This window comes from Myotis davidii, unplaced genomic scaffold, assembly GCF_000327345.1.
Source record: "Myotis davidii unplaced genomic scaffold, ASM32734v1 scaffold1497, whole genome shotgun sequence".
In the NCBI taxonomy this organism is placed as follows: Eukaryota; Metazoa; Chordata; class Mammalia; order Chiroptera; family Vespertilionidae; genus Myotis; species Myotis davidii.
The window spans coordinates 349,346-362,990 of record NW_006290147.1 but is presented as its reverse complement, the minus strand read 5'-3'; the positions used below and the strand labels follow the sequence as shown (position 1 = coordinate 362,990).

Genomic DNA, 13,645 nt, shown 5'->3' with positions numbered 1-13,645 from the left:
CCCCCCCCCCCCCCCCACTTAAATTGTGAGATAGAGCATACCTGCATATAGGAGATTGCAAAAACATTTATGTGCAGTTTATTTTTTCATTTTTAAAAATATTTTTATTGATTTTAGAGAGGAAGGGAGAGTGAGAGATAGAAACATCAATGATGAGAGAAAATCACTGATTGGCTGCCTTCTGCACACCTCCCACTGGGGATTGAGCCCGCAACCCAGGCATGCGCCCTTGACTGGAATTGAACCCAGCACCCTTCGGTCTACAGGCCAACGCTCTATCCATTGAGCCAAACCGGTTAGGACTATATGCAGTTTAAAGATAAATTATAAAGGCTAATTACTAATTCTGTTTTAAGAAATAGAATATTATTAGCATCCCAGGATTGCCTCCAATCATAACCTGCATTCTCCCACTAGAGGTGACCACCATCCTGCTGCTGGGTCATTATTTTCTGGCTTTTCTTCATAGTTTTACCTACTATGTACCAGTATGCATCCCTGGATAACAGCTTCATTTTCTGTCTTGGAATTGCTACAAACAGATACACTCCATATGGTGTGTGTTCGTTTGCTCGCTAAACATCTTATTTGGCCCTTTAGGAAACCCTGCGCCGGGCGTCATGGCAGCCAAACCCAAGCTCTGGTACTTCCCTGGCCGGGGCAGGATGGAGTCGATCCGCTGGCTGCTGGCTGCAGCTGGCGTGGAGGTTGGTTCCTGACCGGGAAAAGGAAGGAGGGCAGTTGGGGTGAGACTGAAGTGAGCGTCTTCCCTCTTCAAAATTCAGGATGGTGCCTCCCAGCCGCACTGGCTCTTTCTCTTCCCAGCTGTCTGTCTTTGTAAGAGATGCAGAGGGGATCGTGGTCCTTGGTTTAAGTGGGGGTGGGAGGGCAGAAACCAAGAAAGGTGTTCTGGGAGCTTTGTAGGGGCTGGAAAGATCTTGGTGGGTCATAAGATAAAGGAGAGTAAGGAAACCACATAGGGATCATTTCTTTCATCTGGCCCAGCTGATTTCCTGGGGTCCCTCTAGCTCTGCCGTAGCATCTTAGTCACGTGCTACCCAGGGCTGCCGACTGGAATCCTAGGCCCACTGCAGTCTGGTCTCTCCTTGAATCATCCTCTGAAGAGCCTGCCCCACTAGGATCTTTTCTAACTCTGAGTTCCCTCTCCGCTGGCTTTTCATAGATTTTCACAAGTGTTATTGTTTGGTTTCATGCAGGTATAGCCTTCCTTTTCTCTACTTCAATGTCATCTCCTCTGGAACAAGGGCTGGTGATCCTGGTTTTTCTCTTTTCCCTTTAGAGAATTCTCCCCTAACATTGCTCACCTCTTCCTACCCCCATCGCGAGGTTTGAGGGACAAAAGTCACTCTTCGTCACAAAAGCTTTAGAAACTCCACTGATAAGTGATATTAACCTCACCTGAGTAATGATCTTTGGACCCCTTTCATTGACTATATGAGCATCAAAGAGAAATTTGATTAGAAGGAAAATAACACAGAAAGGAGAGGAGAAAGAAAAGAAAAAACAGAAGAGGAGAGATCATTGGGGAAGTTGGAGAAAAAGACAAGCGTTTGGAGAGAAGAAAGAGCTAAGGCAAAGAAAAGGAAAAATATGAATGGGGGTGTGGGGTATGCTTTAAGTAGGCCAGGAGCCAAAAGGGGTTCCAATCCAAGGGACTCTAAGCTAATCTACACACACACACACTCAGAATTCTTCAGCTGTGTGATAGTTGATGGCTTTGTGTTCCTTATAAATTTTTCTTTTCTTGAAGCCATTGGGCATTTTATACCAAGAGCATTTCTCTCTCCTCTCTCTCTCTCTCTCTCTCTCTCTCTCTCTCTCTCTCTCTCTCTCTCTCTCTCTCTCTCTTCCCCCCCCCACATCTCTGTCTCTCAGCACCTTATTAAAGTTATAACAATGTCTCTGTCCTTTATCCAGTTTGAAGAAGAATTTCTTGAAACAAGAGAGCAATATGAGAAGTTGCAGAAGGGTAAGCCTAGATTTGTTCAATCTCATCTTATTGGAAAAAAATAGAAATGTGTTTCTGGAAGTACTCATTTCATTATAAAACACAGAACTCTAGAATGTCAACTATCAGAAAAGACGCACAGTATGACTGCTAACATGGATTGCCTGTTCACTGTGTCCCTGGCACGAAGCTAAATTTGTCATCTGCATAGTCTCTTTAGCCTTCATAAAAGCTTATCAAGTAGGTTACGACCCCAGACCTCAATTAGATAAGATGCATGAACATGGGTGACCAGTGCCAATTGGTTCAAAACTCCCCATCTCACTGAAGAATCCTTTACGAATTCTTAAATAATGATCCAGTGGGCTGAAGGGGAAGGAGAAAAAAGGAAGGGAAATGTGACCTAAGATATTCTCTAGTTCTCATTGTTCATATCCACTTCTTGGTGGTTTTAACAGATTAACGGAAATTATTCTATTAGGTCACAATTTTAGAAGCAAGACCATAGAAAAGATCCAAATTTGTTTAAATGTGGATCCAAGAAGACATCTTTAATCCATACGATTCCCCAGAAAAATTTCTCAGAGGAAAAAAAAGAGTACTTTCAAATTTTTAATAGCTATACCATTATTTTTCCACTGATTTTTAGAGAGGGTGGAAACGAAGGGGAGAGACAGAGAGAGAAACATTGATGTGAGAGAGGCACATCGATTGTTTGCTTCCCACGTGCACTCCAGCCAGGGCCAGGATCAAACCTGCAACCGAGGTACATGCCCTTGATCAGAATTGAACCTAGAATCTTTCAGTCCGAGGGCTGACGCATTATCCACTGAGCCAAACAGGCTAGGACTGCAGTATCTTTTTAAAACACATTATTATATAGGCAGTCATTCACAAAGAAGAAAACTTGATTTTACTAAACATCTACTATTGACAGTATTCAGTATTTTACTAATGTTATCTCATTTCATCTTTTCAAAAATCCTGCTAGATAGGTATTATTCCTATTTTAGAGAAAAGGGAGCTGAAGCTCTAAGTAAGTCATGGGTGAAAAGGGCTGAAGCTGGCATTAGGACCTGGGTATGCCAGGGTTCTTAGTATCACATTATCTGATGTTGTATGGACCTAGAGTGCTACCTGATGTACCTTTTAAAGAATTCAGACTCCCAAACTCCACGCCTGAATGAGAACATCTGGGAAGTGGGTGAATATTTTTACAACCCACCTCCTCCAGGCGATTCTTGTACACTCAACTTTGAGAATCAGTCATAGTAAATGGAGAAAATCCTAAATAGCCCGGCTGGCATGGTTCAGTAGTTGAGCATCAACCTATGAGATCACAGTTCAATTCCCAGTCAGAGCACATGCCTGGGTTGTGGGCTCAATCCCCCTTGGGTAGTGTGCAAGAGGTAGCTGATGAATGATTTTCTCTCATCATTGATATTTCTTTTTTTAAAATATATGTTATTGATTTTTTACAGAGAGGAAGGGAGAGGGATAGAGAGTTAGAAACATCGATGAGAGAGAAACATCGATCAGCTGCCTCCTGCACACCCCCCACCGGGGATATGCCCACAACCAAGGTACATGCCCTTGACCGGAATCGAACCCGGGACCCTTCAGTCCACAGGCCGACGCTCTATCCACTGAACCAAACCAGTTAGGGCTCATCACTGATATTTCTATCTCTCTCTCCTCCCTTCCTTTCTGAAACCAATAAAAAAAATCTTAAAAAAAAAAGAAAATCCTAAATAATCACGACTAACCAACACACAAAAATGCATGAACCATCAAGCAAATCTCAAATTTTCCGTTAAGCAAATGGTAGCCATTTCCTCAACAAATGGGGTCTTTAACTCACCACTTTGGATAAAAACTAAAAATCACTCAACAAAATTAAAAGTGGACACTTTTGCAGGCTTACAACAGCCATGGAAGGAGAGTATCTTAATCTTTCTTTGCTCAAACCACAGATGGGCGCCTGCTTTTTGGCCAAGTGCCTCTGGTTGAAATTGATGGGATGATGCTGACGCAGACCAGAGCCATCCTCAGCTACCTGGCTGCCAAGTACAACTTGTATGGAAAGGACCTGAAGGAGACAGTCAGGTACCATAGGATTTATGTCTGTACTTGATTCTTATCCAGGCCTCTGTAGACACCCACTGAGACCTGGGTCAGCTGTAGCCTTTCGGCCTGGACTGAGGGGAGAAGGCAAGGCAACAAGGGGAGATGTACTCTTGTTACACCCAACACGACTTATGCTTAACTCTGAATAAATACTCTAGGCTTCTCCTTTTACTGCTCATAGCAATCTGCATTCAACATTCTCATATTCTCTCTCCACTCCTAACAAAATATCTTCTCATAAAATGACCTGGCAAACTATTCTACATGAAGGTGGAAATGAATGAACTAATAAATAAATATTGAGCAATGAGCTATTACTGCAAATAATGCAGTGCAACACATCTTGAAGCCCATTGATGTAAATCAGCAAGTGTTTATTATTACTCACCAGTCTATGGGTCATCTGAGGGGTGGGCGTATCTGGGCCAGGCTTGACTTATCTTGACTGAACTCACTCATATGTCAGCCAGTAGTCAGCCAGGAGGCTCTGGTTGTGGGTGTTGGCTGAATATTGATTGGGAGGCAAATGGGCCATACACCTTCCATCTTCTCATTTTTTTATAAAGATGTGTTTATTGATTTTTAGAGAGAAAGGAAGGGATAGGGATAGAGAAATAGAAACATTAATGATAGAGAAACATCAGAGATTGGCTGCCTTCTGCATGCCCCACACTGGGGATTGAGCCCACAACCCTGACATGTGCCCCGACCAGGAATCAAACTGGTGTCCTCTTGGTTCCTGGGTCAATGCTCAACCACTGAGCCACACCAGCTGGGCCCCATCCTCTCATCTTGAGCTTGTCTCATGGAGGCTAGGCAGGGTTCTGAGATAGTGAAAGTACACAAGGCCTCTTAAGTACTAGGCTAAAAACTAGTTACTTATTAATTCCTTCTCATTCTATTGGTCAAAACAAGTTACAAAGGCAACCCAGGAAACAGACCCCATCTATTGATGGAAGAAAGTGCAGGTTTTATCACAAATACTGGAGGGTGAACATTTGTGACTATTTGGATGATTGGTTTAATTTCACAGGAGATAAGTAGATTTAAGACAAAACAAATATAACTATAAAAATTTATCTGGATTTGGGGTCAAAGGACATTTTCAGTGTTCTCTTATATCTTATCACCGTAAGCACGGATATGATGAGATGATCAGTAAATACAGAAGACTTGGTAGAAGTAAGGCCCACGCTCAATTGTTCAGAAAAAGGAGAGATCCTAACATAGAAACGAGCAGTCCATAAACAGAGGCAGCTTACCCCAACTTTCCCATAGCTCTATCTTTAAAATGGAGTTAGTCCTTCTAACCTGGCAATCCCAAGGGTACATGCCCAGAGAAGCAATTTCAAACACAGCGTATGAATAGAATCCTTTTATAACAACGTAAACAAATACTAATGTGCAAAAACTGTCTGCTTCTCATTGTCTCAATGCATGTTTTTAATTGTTGTTTTTTAAATACTAGTGGCTTTTTTTCCAAGATATGTGTCCAAAACTATAGTTAGCATTGTTAATATTCTTTGCTCCAGGTTGGGCATAAACTGTAATAGACTAAAGCAAGCAGGCTACATGGCAATTTAACCTGGAAGAAAAAGCATTTGTAACTCAGCTAGGACAATGACAGTACATTATTATTTCATATATGTTAAAAAGAAAGACAAAAACCAAGAAGACCATTAAGCTTGTTGGACGCTTAGCACATAGTGGGTGTACAAAGACACACAACCCTTAATGAGTTTGCAAACTGGTTGCAGAGATAACTAGCATAGCATGAAAATAATAGTAATGTATCTACTATGATTAGACCTTTAATAACCTTTTTAAAAAAGTGTTTGCCAAAAAAAAACACTTTTTTCGAAGGAAAAATTTTAAGAGAATAACATGAGTTGTTTGTCTGACCTGACTAGGAAAGTAAACTTCTTTCTCAGATGCCAGGTCAACAGAAGACCTGATAAATGATATATCTTCCAAGTGAAAAGGTCCTGGTACTAAATTGTTTTGTATTTTCGGTAAACTTCATTCTTTTCGGTCTTTAAATCCATAATAACCTAATTGCTTGTTTATGGAAGGTTTCAACTTAGAAGCACTCATTAATTCTTTCTCGCGTCCCTTTATTCACTAAACATTTCCAGAGACCCTACTATACCGAGATCACTAGGCTGGTTCTGGCTTCAGAAATCATTCCTGAGCATGGACACGAAGGGTGGGAGAATCAAGTCATTCGCCCCATTTCCTTTTAAACCACAGAAGTTGCAGATTGGGAACCCCGTACTGGAGGCTTCCTCTGGGAATGAATTACACTGTGTTTTGTCAGGATCAACATGTACGCCGACGGCACTCAGGACCTCATGGCCATGATCATGATGGCTGCGTTCAAACCCCCAAAGGAAAAAGAGGAGAACATCGCTTTAATTGTGACAAAAGCGAAAACCCGTTACTTCCCGGTCTTTGAAAAGGTAGGCTGCAGGGATCCAACCCTAGTGGGGCCCAGCGGGGTGGCCGGCGCCCTGATGCTCCAGCGACAGCTGCGTACTCAGATCCTGTGGGGCGGGGCAGGGGGAGAGTGGGTAGACAAGGGAGGAGCTGACCTCTCGGGACCACCCTCCAATCCTCCTCTTGTCCTAGAGGGGAAATGGAGAAGGGAAGGACGAAGCTGGGAGGGAAGGCGGGAGGGGGGCGGGGCAAGGCAAGTTCCCACCTCCCTTCCCAGGCTGCGGGGATCCAGGCCTTGCACATTTCCGATTGCTGATAAGACTAAAAGAGTGAGGATCCGAAAAGACGGAAACCATGTTAGAGCTTTCCTGCATCTGGACTAAAACTTTAATAAGGATTCCAAAACAAATGGCATGTCTAATTATGGAACCCGCAACAAAACAGACTTAGAATAGACCAAATACAATGAAAGGATACAGTTCTTCTGTTCTGATTTAAACAAACAAACAAACGAAAACCGTCAGCCCAAGGCATCATCATCTCAATTCATTGTGTCAGATATTTCTTTAGGCTTTAATACTGTTGGCTAATCATGCCTCACTCAAAAGACAAAGCCTCTTAAAGTTACAACTTTTCTGACATCATTTTGGGGCAAATGCTAATTACGGATGTCTTCTCAGTATATCTGTTAAAGTCACAGGAGGGCAGCATGCCGCATGATAAAGACTTGTTAGTATAGGGTTCCGTATATAAAGGTTTGCAGGACAACATAATTCTGTGGTATAATTCAGAATAATTCAGCCTTTGCCTTGAAAAAGAATGATTTATTGTTGACCAAACTATAATGAAGAGTTTTGCCAGAAGCTCAGAGTATTAGACAAGCAAGTTCCCGTTTATTTGGGGACAGTGTGCAGTTTCATTGAAAAAGGGAAAAACTAGTATGATTATTTAAGTTATGGTGTTGTGAACTGGGCTTTATCATATTATGGATTTTGAAATATGTGTGGCCTAATCCCAGAACATCCCAAAATGTTTAAAATAATTCATTTGTTCAAATCAGGATCAAACTCAATTTCGTTTACTGTAATTAGTCAATTACATAATATTTTAAAATAGCTCCCTTTAATCTCAGGTTCTTTCCTCTTGCTTTCTCTCCTCTCTCCTCTTGCATTTGTCTTGCCAGGTTTCTTACAGCCTGGAGTTTACTATTGCAACATAACTCTTTCATTCCCTAGATTTTCTGTCAATTGGGAGTTAGAATTAGAAGCTTGACAGGTTCAAGTTTGATGTGTTTTGGCCAGACCACTTCATCGGTGGTGTTGCGTAGTTCCTTAGGAAGCACATATTATCTGGTTGTCACTGTTCTTATGACTCAATGTAATTTATGATCAGTGCCTAGATCCACTGATTTATCAGTGGATGCAAATGTTGACATCCCAATCCTACCAGTTTCTCTTAATTTATTAACTGGAATCTTTTCTATAAAATGACTCTTCCCCTCATTATATATTTCGTTACGCTGGGATATGGTTTTTGTAGGAAAGTAGATTAAATGCTACTTTCTTTATATTCACCACATTTGGACTTCTTGTATCCCATTTGTGATTTATTTGTATTTGTGGTACAAATCATGACCTTTGTGTCGCCCTCTCCTGGTGGGTGGGGACACTTTTACTTAACCAGCTCTGGTCTCCTAACAGGGAGCTCCATTCTGGCACTTCACCACCCACGATGTCTTAATAATCACTGACAAATTTCCCAAAAGATGGTGCTAATGTACAGCAATGTGTAAGAGTATTGGTTTCATCCTGCCCTTGCCAGCATTCTTGAGGATTATCAAGACCAAGATTCTTTAGCAAATTTGATCTGTACATGTTTTGTAAGTGTTTAGCCAGGCAAAATAGTCTCTACTTTTATTTGATATTCTTTGTTATTTTTCTTTCTGCAGATTTTGAAAGACCATGGAGAGGATTTCCTTGTTGGCAACAAATTCAGCTGGGCGGATGTACAACTCTTAGAAGCTATTTTAATGGTGGAAGAACTCAATGCTTCTGTTCTCTCGGACTTCCCTCTGCTAAAGGTAGTGTGTTAACATCTACACAAAACCCAGGGGAAAATGAGTGAAAAGAAAGACTGAAACAAAGTGTGCCTCCAGGCCAATGCCAGAAGGAACTCAAGAAGACTGTTTTAAAAAATCATTATTTTATTCACTTTGTAATTTTCTCCTGCTCACACTATCGGATCATTCTATATATAAAAAGCTAGCTACTGGAGTGCCAGAATGACCAGAATGACCAGTCACTATGACACCCACTAAGTTTAGTGTAAAGATACTATATAATTAGTAACACTATGCTCAATTTGTACTAGGGGTTTCATTTTCTTTAACACTTGCTCCAACTCAGTTACTCCAGGATTCGTGACAAGAAAGTATTCTATGCAAGAAAGTATTCTTAGCACCTAACATATATTGCTTGTTATATTCAACCAGGGAGCAGGGCCAGCCAGCCAACTGCCCACAGCCCCTCCACCGCTCCCCCCTCCCCCCGGCTGGCCTGGCCTCTGATCAGACCCCCTACCCTGATTGGGGGAGGGGCCGGCAGTGCACAAATTCATGCACTGAGCCTCTAGTTAGAAAATAAAATCTTACAAAGGGAGAAAGAATAGATTATTTTGGTTTCTGGCATGCATAAACATTTAATGTGCTTTTCATTTTTGTGGTACAGTGGGGCCTTGACTTACGAGTGTCCTGACTAACGAATTTTTTGAGATACCAGCTGTCTCTAGGCCGATTTTTTGCATTGAGTTGATAGAGCAATTTGAGTTAATGAATCCTTAACGAGCTCCTTAACGATCTCGGTCTCGGAATGAATTAAACTTGTAAGTCAAGGCCCCACTGTACTTTCCATTTTTTGTTTGTTTATTACTTTGAGTTTTTCCTGATGAAGCAAGGATGACAAGTCTGTCTTTGTTGTTTCCCTCCCATCTCCTACCAAACAACTCTGCTTCCTGATAGTCCCCCTGACTCTAGGGCCCCCACAAAGTCCCTCAATGAAACATTGATGAGAAATATTAATCAGCTACCTCCTACACACCCCCTTCTGGGGATCGAGCCCGCAACCTGGGCATGTGCCCTGACTGGGAATGGAACTGGTGATTTCTTAGTTCATAGATTGACACTCAACCACTGAGCCACCTCAGCTGGACTATGTTAACATTCTTATAGTTATTTCTTTGCTAGCACCTTTACTTATTCCCTTATAAATTCCTAGAACAGGAGTTGATAGGTTAAATAATTTTTTGAGTTTTTAAAACAGGCACTGCCTAATTATGACAGTGATTTTTTAAAATTAAGATAATGTAACTCAGGCTGTACACACCAGCCATTGTATCATCCTTCTCAGGAATATCAGCAAACATGCATTGAGGGATTAACTCAGATTCAACACACTGGGCTCCATATGTCGCTGGTCTAAGTAACCTCCACTCATGACAAAGTTTTGATTTCTCTTTAAGGTTGTGACCACTATTGAGGCCCTGATTTTGCTGTTTCTCATTCCAGGCATTTAAAGCAAGAATCAGCAACATCCCTACAATTAAGAAGTTCCTGCAGCCTGGGAGTCAGAGGAAGCCACCTGCGGATAGCCGCTACGTTGACGTGGTCAGGCGCGTTCTGCAGTTCTAATGGCGGCAGGCCTCCCTATGGCTCACAGCTGCGATCAGCCACAGCATCGCATGTGCCGGAGCTCACTGTAGATTCTAGGTGTAAAATGTCTGAAAAGAGCAAAGAGGTACTGCCGTCAACAGCAAATGCCAATTAAATGAAACATGAGACCATTTGGTTATGTGAGCATTTTTAAACTTGTCCATTGTGGATGAAGCTTAGAACTTTTTTGAGATCAATGTATATATAAGTAGGAGGCTGATATATTTAGGGTGATGGCCTACATGGGGCCCTGTCCTTGTCTGTATCCAGGTCAGAACCACTGGGGAAAGGGTGAGCAGAGCTTTGAGGGGAGAGGGGTGGTTGGGGGAGGGGGGAGGGGACCGTAGTTTTCCAACACCCATCCGATGCTGAGTACTTGGGATAGAAAAAAAAGTGGCAAGTGACAAATTGTCAGGAAGAGGATGGATGATGCAGTAAATCCTAAGGGGATGTGTGGGGGACAGAGAATGTCCTGGGAACACCATTTGAGACCCTGATAAAAACAAACAAACTAACTTGGACAATTAGACAACCCTATTCCACCTGACATAGCTGCCAGGACTGGTTTTGTTTTGGTGAAATAATTCCAAGTAACACTGAGATTAAGATATAACCAATGAATATGCACATTGGCCCAAAGATTCCCTTGGCTTGACATACTTTCTTTAAGGATAACTATTGTGTTCCGAAGTGTGTAAGCTCAGCCGCACATGGGGGCTCTGGTGGGGGGTGGAAGGCTGGTTGGCGATGGGGTGACTATTCAGGGTGATGTTACAGGCACAGCTGTGGTTTCCGGTGGGTGGAGCAGGTAGGGAGTAGGGTTCCTGCCAAGGGCTTGGGGTGCACAATCCCACCAGCTCTACACTGGATGTTCTGTCCAGGCTTGATCCGTTTCTGAATGTGTATCCACATACACATCCTTACTTAAGAAATGACTTAATTTCTCACCAGCCTTCAGGCCATTTCCTCAGGACTGCCACAGCACATGGCCTCCTACACCGCCCACTGCGACATTCAGTCCTCCGCCCCTTTCAGACAATGGGCTGCTCAACACAGTTATGACAAGCTGGGCCCTTCAGCATCCCAACCCCAGCCCACGGGTGACCTAACTCCTGCTCCCAGTGTGTCCAGATCCCAGCCTGGGATTCCATTTAGCTAAGGACCCCATCTCATTCCCGCCCGGACAAAGCCATGGCCAACTCACACCTGATGAATAAGACAGAAGGGGTTGGCAAGGCTCCTCATCGGTGTGGGGATGACTTTTTCCTCTGACTTCCCCCAGAGCTTAGAGAAATTAAGTGGAAAAAGGAATTATTATTATATTTTATTCTCTTGGACATACCAGGCACACTTATGTTTCAGATCCTTACCACTTGCCTTTCCTCTGCCTGGGAAATTCTTAGCTAACATAACTGTATAGTTATAGATTTCAGAGAGGAAGGGAGACGGAGAGAGATAGAAACATCAATGAGAGAGAATCATTGATCAGCTGCCTCCTGCATGTCCCACAGTGGAGATCAAGCTCACAACTCAGGCATGTGCCCTAAGTGGAATTGAAATATGACTTCCTGGTTCATAGTATGATGCTCAACCACTGAGCCACACTAGCCTGGCTAAATTATTTTTAATGACTTAAAATTTTAAGGCAATTTCTTTTTATTATAATCATGTGGTCTTGGTAAATAATTCAAACACTTTAGAAGGCTTATATAGTGAACAATAAAATCATCCCCTTGACTCCCCAGATGGTTGCTAAAAGCAACCATTTTCTAGGTTCTCACTCCTTGCCTGGGGGCCTACACAAGCCCTAGGCCTGGCCCCAAGCTGGCATGCTCTTCCCAAGCACACCCAAAGCACGTGACTCAGGCACAGCTGGCCACGTTCATTGTCCCACAATCCCATAAGTACAAGTTGGTGTCTTATAAGTCTTTACCCATTTATTGTTCTCTATGGGGTTCTCTTTGGGCTGACTGTTTAACTGTGGGTACCCAGGAAGTGGGCTCAGAGACCCAATAGCACCCAGCAACATTCAAGGTCCCACTTCCACTCCCTCGACACCAGGGAGCCTTGAATATGGACAGAAAAAGAAGGGTGAGTGAAGTCAGTGAGCTGAACATATCCACAGAGATGGAGGGTGAGGCCTGGAGGCCCTGGGTCCTCTCTCCATGAGACCCTGGGATGCAGAGCCTGACCAGCCTGCCCTCCCACGTTGGGAGTTGAGCACTCCAGCAAGTGAGCATTCCTTTTCTTGGCCCTCTCCCGTTTCAGTTAAAGCCTGTGTGTGTGTGTGTGTGCGTGTGCGTGCGTGTGTACAAAGAATTAAAACCTGGGCAGCGGCCTCAAATGACCCCTCCTAACTTGATGGGGGTCATGAATCCTCCCTTTAGACTCCAAACGTGTGATTGCATGAGTTTCTGGGCACAGGTTAAAGGGAGAAAGGTGAAGACAGGGTCAGAGATGTTTGTTCTCACTGATCACCAGCCCTGAGTAAAGTTAGGAGCCAGGGGTTTGGTTTTGGCCTTGAATTGGGGGTGAGGGTGGTGACTGGTGATAATAGTTGTTGCTTTTAAGCTAGGAAGGGGTTTATTAGCACATATATTTGAAAGAATGAGGGTGAGTGAGTTCAGGGACTCTCAGACCCTCAGGGTTGCTGTGTCTCCTGTGTTGGCTCAGGTTCTCTCACAGCGGAGCTGGCCCTGAGGAGTTGTTGAAGCCACAGAGGAACCATGTGGAGGAGGCAGGAGTAGCTCCTCAAAGCAGTGGGGCCGGTGTTCACTGTGCAGTTTACAGATAGGGAAAGTGAGGCACAGCCAGCCCCTGACCCCTGCATCTGTCGTGCTGCCAACAGGAATTGCAGGGATGCAACAATCCCTGGTTGTGGGGATGGGGGAAAACTAGACCCAGGAGGAGGCGGCAAATTTGTCTAAGATCACAAGCTAACGAGTGGCCCAATCTAGATGTTGGGACCCACAGTCTTTTAAATATATTTGGCAGAAGCCTGATGTTCTGTTTGGCAGATTAAAGATATCTAATCCTATTTGTTTAAGACAGCGGTTCTCAACCTGTGAGTCGCCAACCTGTGGGTTGCGACCCTTTTGGGGGTCGAACGATCCTTTCACAGAGGTGGTCTAAGACCATCAGAAAACACATATATAATTACATATTATTTTTGTGATTAATCACTATGCTTTAATTATGTTCAATTTGTAACAATGAAAATATATCCTGCATATCAGATATTTACATTACGATTCATACCAGTAGCAAAATTACAGTTATGAAGTACCAACAAAAACAATTTTATGGTTGGAGGTCACCACAACATGAGGAACTATATTAAAGGGTCGCGGCATTAGGAAGGTTGAGAACCATTGGTGTTAAGAGATGGCTCACCCTAGCTGGTTTTA

The 13,645-nt window shown here is 43.2% G+C and overlaps 1 protein-coding gene across 3 annotated transcripts in view; it reads left to right on the top strand.

The window, feature by feature from the left end:
* The window catches only part of LOC102760446 (glutathione S-transferase A4), an 18,041-nt gene extending 7,648 nt beyond the window's left edge, over nt 1–10,393 (top strand). For all 3 annotated transcript variants that reach the window (XM_006763186.2, XM_015563564.1, XM_015563563.1), the window contains exons 3-8: nt 601–707; nt 1,939–1,990; nt 3,943–4,075; nt 6,414–6,555; nt 8,481–8,612; nt 10,095–10,393. In XM_006763186.2, the coding sequence (XP_006763249.1) occupies nt 621–707; nt 1,939–1,990; nt 3,943–4,075; nt 6,414–6,555; nt 8,481–8,612; nt 10,095–10,217 (669 nt within the window). In that variant the 5' untranslated portion in view covers nt 601–620 and the 3' untranslated portion in view covers nt 10,218–10,393. The remainder of the gene's footprint in view (nt 1–600; nt 708–1,938; nt 1,991–3,942; nt 4,076–6,413; nt 6,556–8,480; nt 8,613–10,094) is intronic.
* The last annotated feature ends 3,252 nt before the right edge of the window (nt 10,394–13,645 follow it).